At 36.8% G+C, this 13,554-nt stretch overlaps 1 protein-coding gene across 1 annotated transcript; it reads right to left on the reverse strand.

Annotated features, from left to right (window-relative positions):
* Window positions 1–5,053: 5,053 nt before the first annotated feature.
* On the reverse strand, window positions 5,054–13,521 carry enkd1 (enkurin domain containing 1). Its single transcript, XM_073819896.1, has 6 exons — window positions 13,272–13,521; window positions 12,780–12,952; window positions 9,830–9,964; window positions 9,585–9,727; window positions 8,067–8,203; window positions 5,054–7,989 (listed from the first exon to the last, which is right to left on the reverse strand). Exons 1-6 carry the CDS (start codon window positions 13,519–13,521, stop codon window positions 7,829–7,831), a joined length of 999 nt encoding a protein of 332 aa, XP_073675997.1. The 3' UTR covers window positions 5,054–7,828.
* Window positions 13,522–13,554: the final 33 nt, after the last annotated feature.

The raw sequence follows: 13,554 nt of genomic DNA on the forward strand, positions 1-13,554 counted from the left end.
TAATTGCATTTTTACTAGTAATTAAATTAGAGAGCTCTTTAGTTGTAATTGTTACTAATAATAATTCAATTGTAGAGCTTGTAATTAAAAATGAATGGAAGTCAATGGAGACATATGACTAGTAAAAATTAATTTGTAGAGCTCTCTAATTGGAAGGAGCAGTTCACTTCCAGAACAAAAATGTACAGATAATTTACTCACCCCCTTGTCATTCAAAATGTTCATGTCTTTCTTTCTTCAGTTGTAAAGAAATGTTGTTTTTTGAGCATATAAACTAGGGCTGTCAATGGTAACGTATGCATAATAAAATGATTCAGTTATTAAATCAGTGACTTGTCACCTTCTACTGAAAGTTTAAGTTTCATTTTCAAGGTAGCCTATCTTTTCAGTTCTTTAAATAATTTAATATTTTATATTTCAGAAGTTTATATTTAAAACATTAATTTAAACATGAATTTGATTGCACTCATGCCACTTTAGAGCCTCATTAAACATATGAAAATCTACCTACACGCCACTTTTGTATTCTTCTGTGCCACCTCTGTGGTACAAAGTAATTTTGTTAATATTGATTTCATTTTTTTTTTTTTTTTTCATTTTTCATACTTTTAATAAAATTAGAAAAATGCCATTACAACAGTAAAAACAAAATTCCCCTGTAAATCACTTTAAGGGAGTCAAATATCACCTTGTAATGGGAAGGATAATGGGAAGAAAAGTAAGTGTAGAGCCCTGAAAGGCATTTTGCTGAGTTCACTTTTGATTCTGAATTTGATGTCTAGGCAAAGTTTGTGATATTAAATGTCTTCTGAGAACTTTTGAAATTGAATTGAGATTGAAACTGTTCTGAGGGTTCTCTCTGCTGAATATCTAAGTTTTGTGAAATGACAAAAATAAACATGTTTAATTTATCGCAGTTAATCACACGAAAAAGGTGCGATTAATCGTAATTAAAAAATGGAATCTATTGACAGTATAAACAGATTTTTTTTTATAAAATAACTGATCGTTTCACTAGATAAGACCCTTCTTTCTTGACTGGGATCGTTTAAAACCCCTTTGAAGCTGCATTTTGGAAACTCAAACTTCTGGTCACCATAGAAGTCCACTATATGGAGAATATTTCTTTACCATTGAAGAAAGAAAGACATGAACATCTTAGATAACAAGGGGGTGAGGAAATTATCTGTAAATGTTTGTTCTGGAAGTGAAGTACTCTTTTGAACTGCATGCAAAATATTGATTTAAAAAAATATCAAAAAATGGTTTAGAAGATAGAAAAATTGGGTTATTATAGTTTACTAAAACACTAACATGTGTTATTTGACATAACCATGTTAAATAAAATATTAAAGCCAACATTGCCAACATTTCTTATTTTTGTTTAGTTTTAATTGAAGTTTTAAAATAACTAAAACTAATTGATGAAATCTATATAGACATACATAAAATGTCTATATTTTGAAAATTTAAAATAAATCTAAAATAGTTATATTTTATCAATTGTATTCATAAAACCTAAAATACCACTAGAAAATACTTATGATGCAGTATAAACCTTATGTCAATACGGCGGTAAAAACAATCTTCTTCTTCTTCCTCTTCATTCTTCAGCTGACAAACACCCTCAAGAAAAACATATGCCTTATTTATTATTCATTTATTATTATTATTCAAAATGCAGAGTGTCACAGACAGAGAGACTCACCATAAACTTAGTGTTGCCTTTAGAAAGCGTGTCCGTAATAAACCCGATGGACTCTAGATGCTCCACGACAGCATGAAGGACAGAAATCCCAGTTATAAGAGGAACAACAATATATGCATTAAATCATCATCCAGTTTATACAACTGAACATTTACCTGTTTCTCAGACTGAGAGGTGAAATCCGGATGGGTCAGCAGTATATCAATATCACCACTCGACTCTGCCACAGATGGTGCCGATGTACTCAGGATCCACCAAATCCAGTTCCTTCAGTATCAGAACCTGAAAACAGCAATTAAACACAGTGAGACTTTATAAATCTGTAGGAACGAAATGTGAGGATTATTGAAACAAACTCCAACCTCCATAGCTGCTACTAAACAATATGAGCTAAATATAAACATATTTAAACATAAATAAAATATTTAGTATGAAATACATCTCAAATATTCATTATTTTACTTATAAATTAAAAACGAATATAAGCACTGCGTGCTTTTATTTTGTAGATGAAGCACTAATCTTCAAACTAGACTCTAATAGCATGTATTTAACTGCAAAATATGCTAACCATTGCTGTTTTATTTCCATTCAGATGCAATAAATACGTCTAATTTATCACTAAAGTGCTTCCTTGCTTCAAACAGTCATTTTATCAACAAAACAAACCTGTTTCTATTCATTCGGCATTTAAAGGTCCAGTTAGCTTAGCCGCATGCTAACCTGAGCTGTCAAGCAAAACTCACCAATGAGAAAATCTGTGATTCCTTCGTTCAGAGTTTCCTGTGGCGCTTTTCTTTTACTCATAGTTGCGAATAATGTAAAATATGTGTGGATAAATGTGTTTGTTTTTGACTTTTTACTATTCAAAACTACAGCTATGAAGGAAAGGAAAGGAGGTGAAGTGAGGCCAAGTATGGTGACCCATACTAGGAATTTGTGCTCTGCATTTAACCCATCCAAGTGCACACACACACACACACACACACAGTAGTGAACACACACACGGAGCAGTGGGCAGCCATTGCTGCGGCGCCCGGGGAGCAGTTGGGGGATCGGTGCCTTGCTCAAGGGACTCACCTCAGTCGTGGTATTGAGGGTGGAGAGAGCGCTGTACATTCACTCCCCCCACCTACAATCCCTGCCGGACCTGAGACTCAAACCTGCAACCTTTGGGTTACAAGTCCGACTCTCTAACCATTAGGCCACGGCTGCCCCTAAATGGGCTTCAAGCTTTGGAGGCAGTGACTTAGCATAGTGTACTACTCGGGTCACCTACAAACGTCCAATGCAAACGTCCAAAGGTGAGTTCCATTCGACCGTAAGTGGACTGCGAAGTGGACTTCACAGGGTATTCCGCCATCTTAAGTGAGATTCCAAATCGAAGGGAGCGAACATGTTCAGTTCGAAGGGCACTGCGAACGGCATAGGGAATAAGGGAACATCGCTACTTCACTTCACAGGAAGTGGACGGGGAAAACTACCCAACTGTCATTGCGCACCGCGTCACCAGTTAGAAGTAATGATGGAGCAGAGCCGTTGAAGTTTTTTTAAAGGCTCTGAAATGGAGCGGTTGCAATAAATGTTGTTATTATTATGCAAATTAGAGTGTTTATGAATGGTTATGGGATTCATGTTACATTTGCATATTGTATTTTATGAATGAAAGTAAAACTGGCGGGGTGAAGCTCTGTCTTGTTTTATTTAATGTTACCACAGGATAGTTAAATATAGGCTGTGTGTGGGGAAAAAAGTGCGTGAGATAAGACCACAAAAATCTGTTAATCTGTTAACGGTCTAAACATATACATTTGGACTATATTTTTTAGATACATGCGTTTATATGTATTTTATATGTATTTAAATTTTAAAGTAAAATAAATTACAATATTTCTTTATGTTAAATCATAATCTGCGTGACCCTGCCATTGATTTGCTTTGATGACGTTCCAGGGCATTCCAAATGAGCGATTATTGTCAGCGAAGTCCACTTCAACGGATATACCGTGCTAAGGGAGTAGGGAGCAGTGAACACTGCGTAGGGACCCTGTCGATCGGAACGCACCTCAAGACTGCAGGACAAAGCCTTAACATGGGTGCGGAAAAAAATACGCAACGCATACGCACTGCAGACGGAGTATGTGTGAAACAGGCGTTAGCATTCTTCTTCTTCTTCTTCTTTTGATGTTTAACGGCGGTTGGCATCCAACTTCAATGGTGCATTACCGCCCCATTCTGTACTGGAGTGTGGACCGAATTTAGACAGAGATAATTACTGTACCCCGTAATACTTTCCTTCTTCTCTCACCCCCCCCCCCCCTTTTTTTAATCTACTTTACTTATTTATTTAATTAAATTTACAGAATTTTCACTCTATATTCTATTTGCTATACCAGTGTCTTTTAGGAAGTGCAGTAAATGTGTATTAATGTCTGTTGATGATTTTCCCAGAATATCCTTAAGAGAGTGCCCTTGGACCCCCATTTCCCTCAAGTTTTCTTTCAACTGAATTCTTTCTCTCTCATATTTTTTTACACTCAAGCACCACATGTTCCACAGTTTCATCACTATTACAAAATTCACATCTTCCAGATATATGTTTACCTATTATATGCAAGTACTTGTTTAATCTACAGTGTCCAATCCTTATCCTAGTTATGATAATTTCTTCTCATCGATTTTTTCTAGTAACCCTCCCTGTTCCAACCTTCTGTTGAATATTATATAAATGTCTCCCTTTCTTCCCCCATCCCAATTTTCCTGCCACTTTTTCATAACTTTTAACCCAGCCTTAGCATAAGCCTTTTTCACAAAAATCGGAAACGACGTCAGCGCAGGGTAAAGTCAGTTCTGCTACAGGTCTGCGCCTATTATATTAATATGCTCTTGTCTCAAATAATGCCTTTTACCTTTTCTGTTTTGTCTGTTTTCCAAGTTGTTGTTATATAATCAACAAAGAAACAACATTTTTACTTGTTTGTGATTTATATGGGTACTGAAACCGCTGACTCGTCAATATAATATGCGCAACATAGCGCCAGCTATAGTTTCTGTTCTCAATCCCTGGTATATTTAAGATATTTTCTCAATTTACTCAGTCATTTCCCTCGAATCACTACATCATGGTAAATTATGACAGCATTTAACAGCCTTTATATCCAAATGCACATTTTCCCAAGATTAAACGATTCTGTGTCCGGATGATGCCTAAACTCAATACAGCAACGTAATCCAGATCCAAATGGAATAAAGCCATTAATCGGAGTATTGTCTTGTTTAGTATTATATTATTTTATTATGTATATCCCTGGGCACATTATGCAACGTACATTTACACCGTAAAATGAATAATGCAAAGGAGAGCAAGTAGAAAATACAATATTACTTTAATAATAATAACAACATTAATAATCACGAAAAAACTGACGTGAAGAGTCATAATGCACAGCCAGCACCAAATAGACAGAACGGCAAAACTCAAAACTGTACTGTATTATAAGTGCTATCATTCATAATTAAATAAACATAGCCTTTGTGAGGACCAGAAGCTGACACAAAGTTTTTGAAAAAATGTTTGCTATTTTTAGAGTAAAACCCCGGTATATATCATAGTATCATAGTTTCTATTTTGTAAAAATAGACTTAGATTCCCGAACTTATGCATGTTAAGTATGGGCGCTGCTGTCACTGGAAAAACTTTTACCCTGCGAGCGCTAATCCGGAAGCCAGAAACACGGAAGTGTGAAAAAGGCTAATTAGTGCTGTAGCCACGCAATATGGCGGGGGCGGGGCTTAGAGGCTACGCCCCGTTCGCTTACGTCGACCAATCAGAGACGTTCATTTAATATTTATATGTGTACGGACACGCCCCGTCACTCTCCATAAAATTAATGTACGTTTGGAAGCTTAAATTAGGCACATTTCTGAATGTTACGTAAACATATGCGACCCTTGACCACAAAACCAGTCACAAAGGTCAGTATATTGAAACTGAGATTTATATATCAGCAGAATAAATAAGCATTTATGTATGGTTTGTTAGGTTAGGATATAACCTGTGTTGGGACTAACACACATTACAAGTAATGCAAGTTAGGTAATATTACTTTTTCCAAGTAATTAGTAAAGTAATGCATTAGTTTTTAATTGACAAGAAAATATTGGAGTTACTTTTTCAAATAAGTAACGCCAGTTAATTTTCCCCCTCATTTATTGATTAAAAGCTCTCCTGTCCCCATGTTGAGAGAAATTGTTGAGTAGGATGTTACTTTAGTTCTAGAATAAATGTGAACATGCATTAATTCATCTCACTGACTAAAAAACAGATACAGCGTTCTTAAAAATAAATAAAAACAGTGAAATTCAACGCAAACCTGCAATAATTAAATATGTTAAATAATACTAATATCCTTTATGTATTTAATCCCATTTTATTAACTGATGTCTTTTTGCTGCCGACCTTCGATGATCCAATTCATCCATACTAATAAGCAAGAATGACTCAATATAATCTAACATTGTTTTCCTTTTTTTTTATTGCTGAAAAGTTGACTTTTTTCTTCTGTGGTCTACTGTACAGACTTGAATTTACTTTTCTCTAAGACTGAGGCTTTTGCTGTGAAAAGGCTTTTACATTTGCCAAAAATACTTTTTATATTAAAAACAAACAAGCAAGCCCTGCCTAGATTTAAAAAGTAATGCAAAAGTAACGTAAAGCATTACTTTCCATAAAAAGTAACTAAGTAACGTAATTAGTTACTTTTTTAGGAAGTAACTCAATATTGTAATCCATTACTTTTAAAAGTAACTTTCCTCGCCACTGGATATACAACTATTTGAAATGTGGAATCTGAGGGTGAATTTTTTTTTTAATTGCAAATGAAGTTCTTAGCAATGCATATTACTAATAAAAATTTTAGTTTTGATATTTTTACGAAATTTCTTCATGGAAGAAGATCTTTACATACTATCCTAATTATTTTTAGCATAAAAGAAAAATCTATAATTTTGACCCATACACTGTATTGTTGGCTATTGCTAATATACCCGTGCTACTTATGACTGGTTTTGTGGTCCAGGGTCACATATGATATTATAATAAAGAAAGATTAAATTTTTCACACTCAATAGAAATACCACACCAGTTGATTAAATGACATTAAGTAAAATTGTTTTTACTTGTATGTACTATTTTAATCCAATAGCATTTAGATATTAGGTGTGATCCAAAATTTTTTTGGGTCCTTTATGGAACTTAATTAACATTATAAAACAAACACTGTGTATTTATTTTTCTGATGTACAAAGACAGTTTTTGTGGTTGGTGCAGTTACTGCGTATCAAAGCTTGTGTAATGTATAAAAGCACCACTTTTTAGTACTGCAACACTAAAATTAATTTCAATGACAGATCAAAACAATGAAATATAAAGATTCACTAATATCATCCTAAATGACAGCATTATGATCCATTTAAACTCAGCACCTTGCCATAGTAGACATTCAACAACTGGTACTGTACATGGCAGCAGAAATACTTTTGATTACAAAATATAGATGTATAAGTCCCTAATTTACAGACCATTCTGAACTTTTGAACAAATCCACCAAATACAATCGACACCCATTTCTCTTTACTTTGGTTAATAATTATGAGATAAAAAGTCATAATAATGAGATAAAGTCAAAAGTGTCACATACTAAGTCTTAACTGTGAGATAAAAGTCAATTATAAGATTAATAGATAATTTTGAGATAATTATGAGATAAAGTCAAAATTATTGCACACTGAATCATAAGAATGAGATGAAAATTTGAACTTGTGAAAAAAGAATGACTTAATATGTCAGCATTTCGAAATTAATCTCATAATTATGATTTAGTGTGCCATAACTTTGATGTTTTTCTCATAATTTAAATAATCTCATGATTATGGCTGTTAAATCTCATTATTTAACCAAAGCATGAACAAAAAAAAAATAAATGAATGATTTCTGTCACTAATATGCATAATATTTAGTTACAAATCTCTTTATAGTGTCAAGCATGTGATGAAAAAGCAACTGCTGCTAACTATTAAATACATAAATATAAAAGAAACTGCTTGATATGAGTGTGGTGTTCAAGAATCGACTTTCACGTAGACTTTCTCCCGTGAGAAGATTTTGATGGCCTCCTCGACTTCTGAGAGACGCTGATCGAGTTGAGCGCGTCGAGAGCGGATGCTTATTGTGTCGGCTTTCACTGGGAGAGACAGAAGCTCACTGACCAGAGACCTATGAGCTACAGACACACAGAAATCAATCAATCCTCTCATGAATAATCATAAGCTAAAGGAGAAACTGTTAATGAAGACATACTATCTTTGAGGGACTGCAGGGTCTCCTGTCTCTCTCTTTCAGACATCTGAGTGTGTCCTGCAGGAACGGATGGATCAGGAGTGTTTCTCCTCCTTTCGTCCTCCTCTTTCTTCCACTGCAACTTCCTCTGCTCCAGACTGACATATCAGAAGGTCATTGCTTAATCCAAAATGATGCAGTGATGCAAAATTTCACTTGAAGATTTCTTCAAGATTTCAAGTATGTATATACATATATACAGTCAAGCCCGAAATTATTCATACCCCTTGCAAATTATGACTTAAAGTTACTTTTATTTAACCAGCAAGTTTTTTTTGACTGAAAATGACACAGGCTTCTCCCAAAAGATCATTGTGGAAAAAAATATTACTTATCTTTTATTTACATTTGAACAGAAAGTGTCATGTCCAAAATGATTCATACCCTTTGCAAACTGTCACAGTCTATGGGAAAATCCAAAGTTCTATACCATTCCAAATAGTCCAAGCTGTTCTAAAGCATCCTAATTACCCTGATTCATTGGGAACAGCTGTTTGAATCAACTCAACAGGTGAAAAACAGAAGCTCTCTGCTGTTGGTTTGTGGACAGTCATGGCTAAGACAAAGGAGCTCATTTAGGACCTGCGGCTGTGCATTGTGGCTGCTCACAAGTCAGGAAACATGGTGGTGGGAACATAATGTTTTGGGGGTGTTTTTCAGCCGGTGGACCAGGGAACCTAATCACAGTAAACGGCACCATGAAAAAGGAGCAATACATCAAAATTCTCAACAACAACATTAGGCAGTCTGCAGAAAAGCACTACAACGACCCAAACAAAAACATTAACGTTTCGCAGTGGCCCAGCCAGAGTCCTGACTTAAATCCAATTGAGAATCTGTGGAGAGAGCTAAAGATCAGGGTGATGGCAAGAAGACCATCCAGCCTGAAAGAGTTGGAGCTCATCGCTAAAGATGAATGGGCAAAAATACCAGTGGACACATGCAAAAAGCTGTTCAGCAATTATAGGAAGCGTTAGATTGTTGTAATAGCCAATAAAGGTTTTTCTATTGATTATTGAGAAGGGTATGAATAATTTTGGACATGCCACTTTTTGTTCAAATGCAAATAAAAGCTGAGAAATATTTTTTTCCATAACGATGCCTCTTGTGCATCGTCTTGTTATCTTTTGGGAGAAGCCTGTGTCATTTCCAGTCAAAAAAAAAAAAACTTGCTGGTTGAATAAAAGTAACTTGAAAGCAGAATTTGCCAGGGGTATGAATAATTTCGGGTTATATAACTTTAAGATTCTAACAGTCAAAAACTCCTTAATAAAGATAAAAATGAATACTTTTAGTTAGTAAGATGCATCAATGGCAGTAAAAGCATTTATAATGTTATAACAGATTTCTATTTCTTTTGAACTTTCTATTCATCTGTGAATCCTGAAAAATAAAATGCATATTTGGACTTCTTTCAAAAACATTACAAAATCTTACCAACTCCAAACTGTTGAACTCTAGTGTAAATCAGTGACTCACTATTGTGGTACTTTGCCCTTCACAGCGCTGGGTGGCGGTTTGTCTCTGAGGTTCTGTAAGGACTGAGATCTCTTCAGGTTCGTCTTCGCCGCGGCACGAGCGTTATGACTCACAAAGTCCACCGTGTGTCCCCTCACATGCATCTACACACAGAAATACCTCACAATGAGAAAAGCTACTCTTACGAAAGACACAGAGGACGAATTAAATGTCCATTTTTGTATGTGTATAAATATATAACACACCTCAGAATCTGAGTCTCCTGCCACTGGTGACGGTCCGCTCTCTGAGCGACGGAGTGGCAGTCGACCTCCAGCGCCACACTGAGAATGAGCCTTCAGGAAGTTCTGACATTCGGGTTTCTTCGGAGGGCTTGTCTCCTGCACAGACATGTAAGTAACTGAATTGTTTTTGATTGACAGGTAAGTAGGCAGTGCTTCATTATTGTTGATTGACAGGTAAGTTGGCGGGGCTTCACTATTGTTGATTGACAGGTAAGTAGGCGGTTTGTTGATTAGAAGTTAATTAGGTGGTTCTTCCCTGTTTTTGATTGACAAGTAAGTAGGCGGTTCTTCACTGTTTTTGATTGACAGGTAAGTAGGCGGTTCTTCACTGTTTTTGATTGACAAGTAAGTAGGCGGTTCTTCACTGTTTTTGATTGACAAGTAAGTAGGCGGTTCTTCACTGTTTTTGATTGACAAGTAGGCGGTTCTTCACTGTTTTTGATTGACAAGTAAGTAGGCGGTTCTTCACTGTTTTTGATTGACAGGTAAGTAGGCAGTGCTTCATTATTGTTGATTGACAGGTAAGTCGGCGGGGCTTCACTATTGTTGATTGACAGGTAAGTAGGCAGTTTGTTGATTAGAAGTTAATTAGGTGGTTCTTCACTGTTTTTGATTGACAAGTAGGCGGTTCTTCACTGTTTTTGATTGACAAGTAAGTAGGCGGTTCTTCACTGTTTTTGATTGACAAGTAAGTAGGCGGTTCTTCACTGTTTTTGATTGACAGGTAAGTAGGCAGTGCTTCATTATTGTTGATTGACAGGTAAGTCGGCGGGGCTTCACTATTGTTGATTGACAGGTAAGTAGGCAGTTTGTTGATTAGAAGTTAATTAGGTGGTTCTTCACTGTTTTTGATTGACAAGTAGGCGGTTCTTCACTGTTTTTGATTGACAAGTAAGTAGGCGGTTCTTCACTGTTTTTGATTGACAAGTAAGTAGGCGGTTCTTCACTGTTTTTGATTGACAGGTAAGTAGGCGGTTCTTCACTGTTTTTGATTGACAAGTAAGTAGGCGGTTCTTCACTGTTTTTGATTGACAAGTAAGTAGGCGGTTCTTCACTGTTTTTGATTGACAGGTAAGTAGGCGGTTCTTCACTGTTTTTGATTGACAAGTAAGTAGGCGGTTCTTCACTGTTTTTGATTGACAGGTAAGTAGGCGGTTCTTCACTGTTTTTGATTGACAAGTAAGTAGGCGGTTCTTCACTGTTTTTGATTGACAAGTAAGTAGGCGGTTCTTCACTGTTTTGGATTGACAGGTAAGTAGGCGGTTCTTCACTATTGTTGATTGACAGGTAAATCTTCACTGTTTTTGATTGGCAGGTAAGTAAGCTGATCTCATACTGTTTTTGATTGACAGGTAAGTAGGCAGTTCTTCAGTATTGTTGATTGACAGGTAAATCTTCACTGTTTTTGATTGACAGGTAAGTAGGCGGTTTTTATACTGTTTTTGATTGACAGGTAACTAGGCAGTTCTTCAGTATTGTTGATTGACAGGTAAATCTTCACTGTTTTGGTTTGACAGGTAAGTAGGCAGTTCTTACACTGTTTTGGATTGACAGGTAAGTAGGCAGTTCTTCAGTATTGTTGATTGACAGGTAAATCTTCACTGTTTTTGATTGACAGGTAAGTAGGCGGTTCTTATACTGTTTTTGATTGACAGGTAAGTAGGCAGTTCTTCAGTATTGTTGATTGACAGGTAAGTCGGCGGGGCTTCACTATTGTTGATTGACAGGTAAGTAGGCGGTTCTTACACTGTTTTGGATTGACAGGTAAGTAGGCGGTTCTTCACTTTTTTGATTGACAGGTAAGAAGGCGGTTCTTATACTGTTTTGGATTGACAAGTAAGTAGGCGGTTATTATACTGTTTTGGATTGACAGGTAAGTAGGCGGTTCTTCACTTTTTTGATTGACAGTTAAGAAGGCGGTTCTTATACTGTTTTGGATTGACAAGTAAGTAGGCGGTTCTTATACTGTTTTGGATTGACAGGTAAGTAGGCGGTTCTTATACTGTTTTTGATTGACAGGTAAGTAGGCAGTTCTTCACTATTGTTGATTGACAGGTAAATCTTCACTGTTTGATTGACAGGTAAGAAGGCAGTTCTTATATTGCTTTGGAATGACAGGTAACAGTGTTTTCACACGGGGCGTCAGCGTCAAGGCTTGAACGGAAGGCGTGGCTGAAGTTTGGCACTGACGCCATGGTCATAGCAGCGTCAGCCAATGAAATTTGACAGTTTGCTGCTCTTGAACAGGACGGACGTGATTGGCTGCCGCATGGCTACTGTATTTGCGTAGAGCGATCCTGATTGGCTGACGCTTTTGTCAGCGGCGCTTCACTGGCGTAGCTCGCGGCAGAAGTTGAAAAATTCTCAACTTCTGCCGCGAGCAACGCCAGTGAAGCGCCGCCGACAGATCCACAATTCTTTTCGGCAACGTTTGACGTCACCCATTCAAAGTCAATAGGAAGCGTTGATGCTGACACCCCGTGTGAACACACCATAAGGCTTCACTGTTCACAGGTAGGTAGACAGTTCTTCATCGTTCTTGACTGACTGGTAAGTAGGCGTCCCTTCACTACAGTTGATTGACAGGTAAGTAAAAGTACTTCGCTATTGTTGATTGACAGGTAAATAGATGGTGCTTCACTTTTACTGACAGGTAGGCAGTTCTTCACTGCTTTTGATTCACATGTAAGTGGGTGGCCCTTTAGATATTAATATATATAGATAAATACATACATATAGCAAATAATAAATTAGTTGTATGTTTAATCTCTGCATTTGATTTATTTATTTGCAGTTACTGTCAAACATCAAATTCAAACAAAACTTTAGAAAGTACCTTGCTGCTACAGCACTGAACTATTTAGAATTTACCAAGGGAATAATATTAAAATATGAGTTCCAACTTCCTCACCTGTAACTGGGCCATTACCCTGGAGGGGACATCCTGGTATTTTGGAGAGATCCAGAGTGCTTTAACCGGCATAGGTTTGGCATGATCTCTCTGTGCCTCCAGCTCTCGAAACCGCTTTTGGATTTCACGTAGCTTGCGCACATTTTCTTTACCAAAGTCTCGTATGGCAGGTTCTGTCAAAGAAGAGCATGGAGGAGATAGCGGAAGCAGACATTCATAATGTTATAAAAGATTTCAAAGAATCCAGAAAAATGAAACACATTAGAGTTTCCACAAAAATATTAAGCAGCACAATGATTTCTGAAGGATCATGTGACACTGAAGACTGGAGTAATGATGCTGAAAATTCAGTTTTGATCACATAAATACATTTTATTTTTAAATATTTTCAAATGGTAAACAGCTATTTTGAAACAGTAATAATATTTCACAATTTTACAGATTATACTGTATATTTGATCACATTAAAGCACCCATATGTTCTGATCTTACTGGGTTTGGATGGACTGGGGTTCAGCGCCACTCCCTCCAGTTTCAGCAGGTCTCCCACGACCCCTCTCTGTCCTCTCTCTAGGATGTGAGCGGCGTTTGCACCGATGCGGGGTCGAGGGGTGCAGCGGGCACTGTAACACCCAGGATCTGGTGCTAATGGACCCTTCAGAAGAGGAGACGAGCCATTCTGAGCATTTCCCTCCAGCCGACCACGAGCTTCAATGAGACAATGAGAGATAAGATGAAGCATCACACATGCAAAACTAAGTGAGCATCACATTTT

Source organism: Garra rufa, chromosome 15 (assembly GCF_049309525.1).
Source record: "Garra rufa chromosome 15, GarRuf1.0, whole genome shotgun sequence".
Taxonomy (NCBI): domain Eukaryota; kingdom Metazoa; phylum Chordata; class Actinopteri; order Cypriniformes; family Cyprinidae; genus Garra; species Garra rufa.

What these genes read in the sequence shown, in the direction of transcription:
- enkd1 (XM_073819896.1), bottom strand. Translation starts at nt 13,521, where the DNA reads ATGCTTCATCTTATCTCTCATTGTCTCATTGAAGCTCGTGGTCGGCTG. An exon ending in GGGTAATGGCCCAGTTACAG is followed by an intron (nt 9,965 to 12,779) that starts GTGAGGAAGTTG and finishes ATGTCTGTGCAG; the next exon opens with GAGACAAGCCCTCCGAAGAA. An exon ending in AAGGGCAAAGTACCACAATA is followed by an intron (nt 8,204 to 9,584) that starts GTGAGTCACTGA and finishes CTGATATGTCAG; the next exon opens with TCTGGAGCAGAGGAAGTTGC.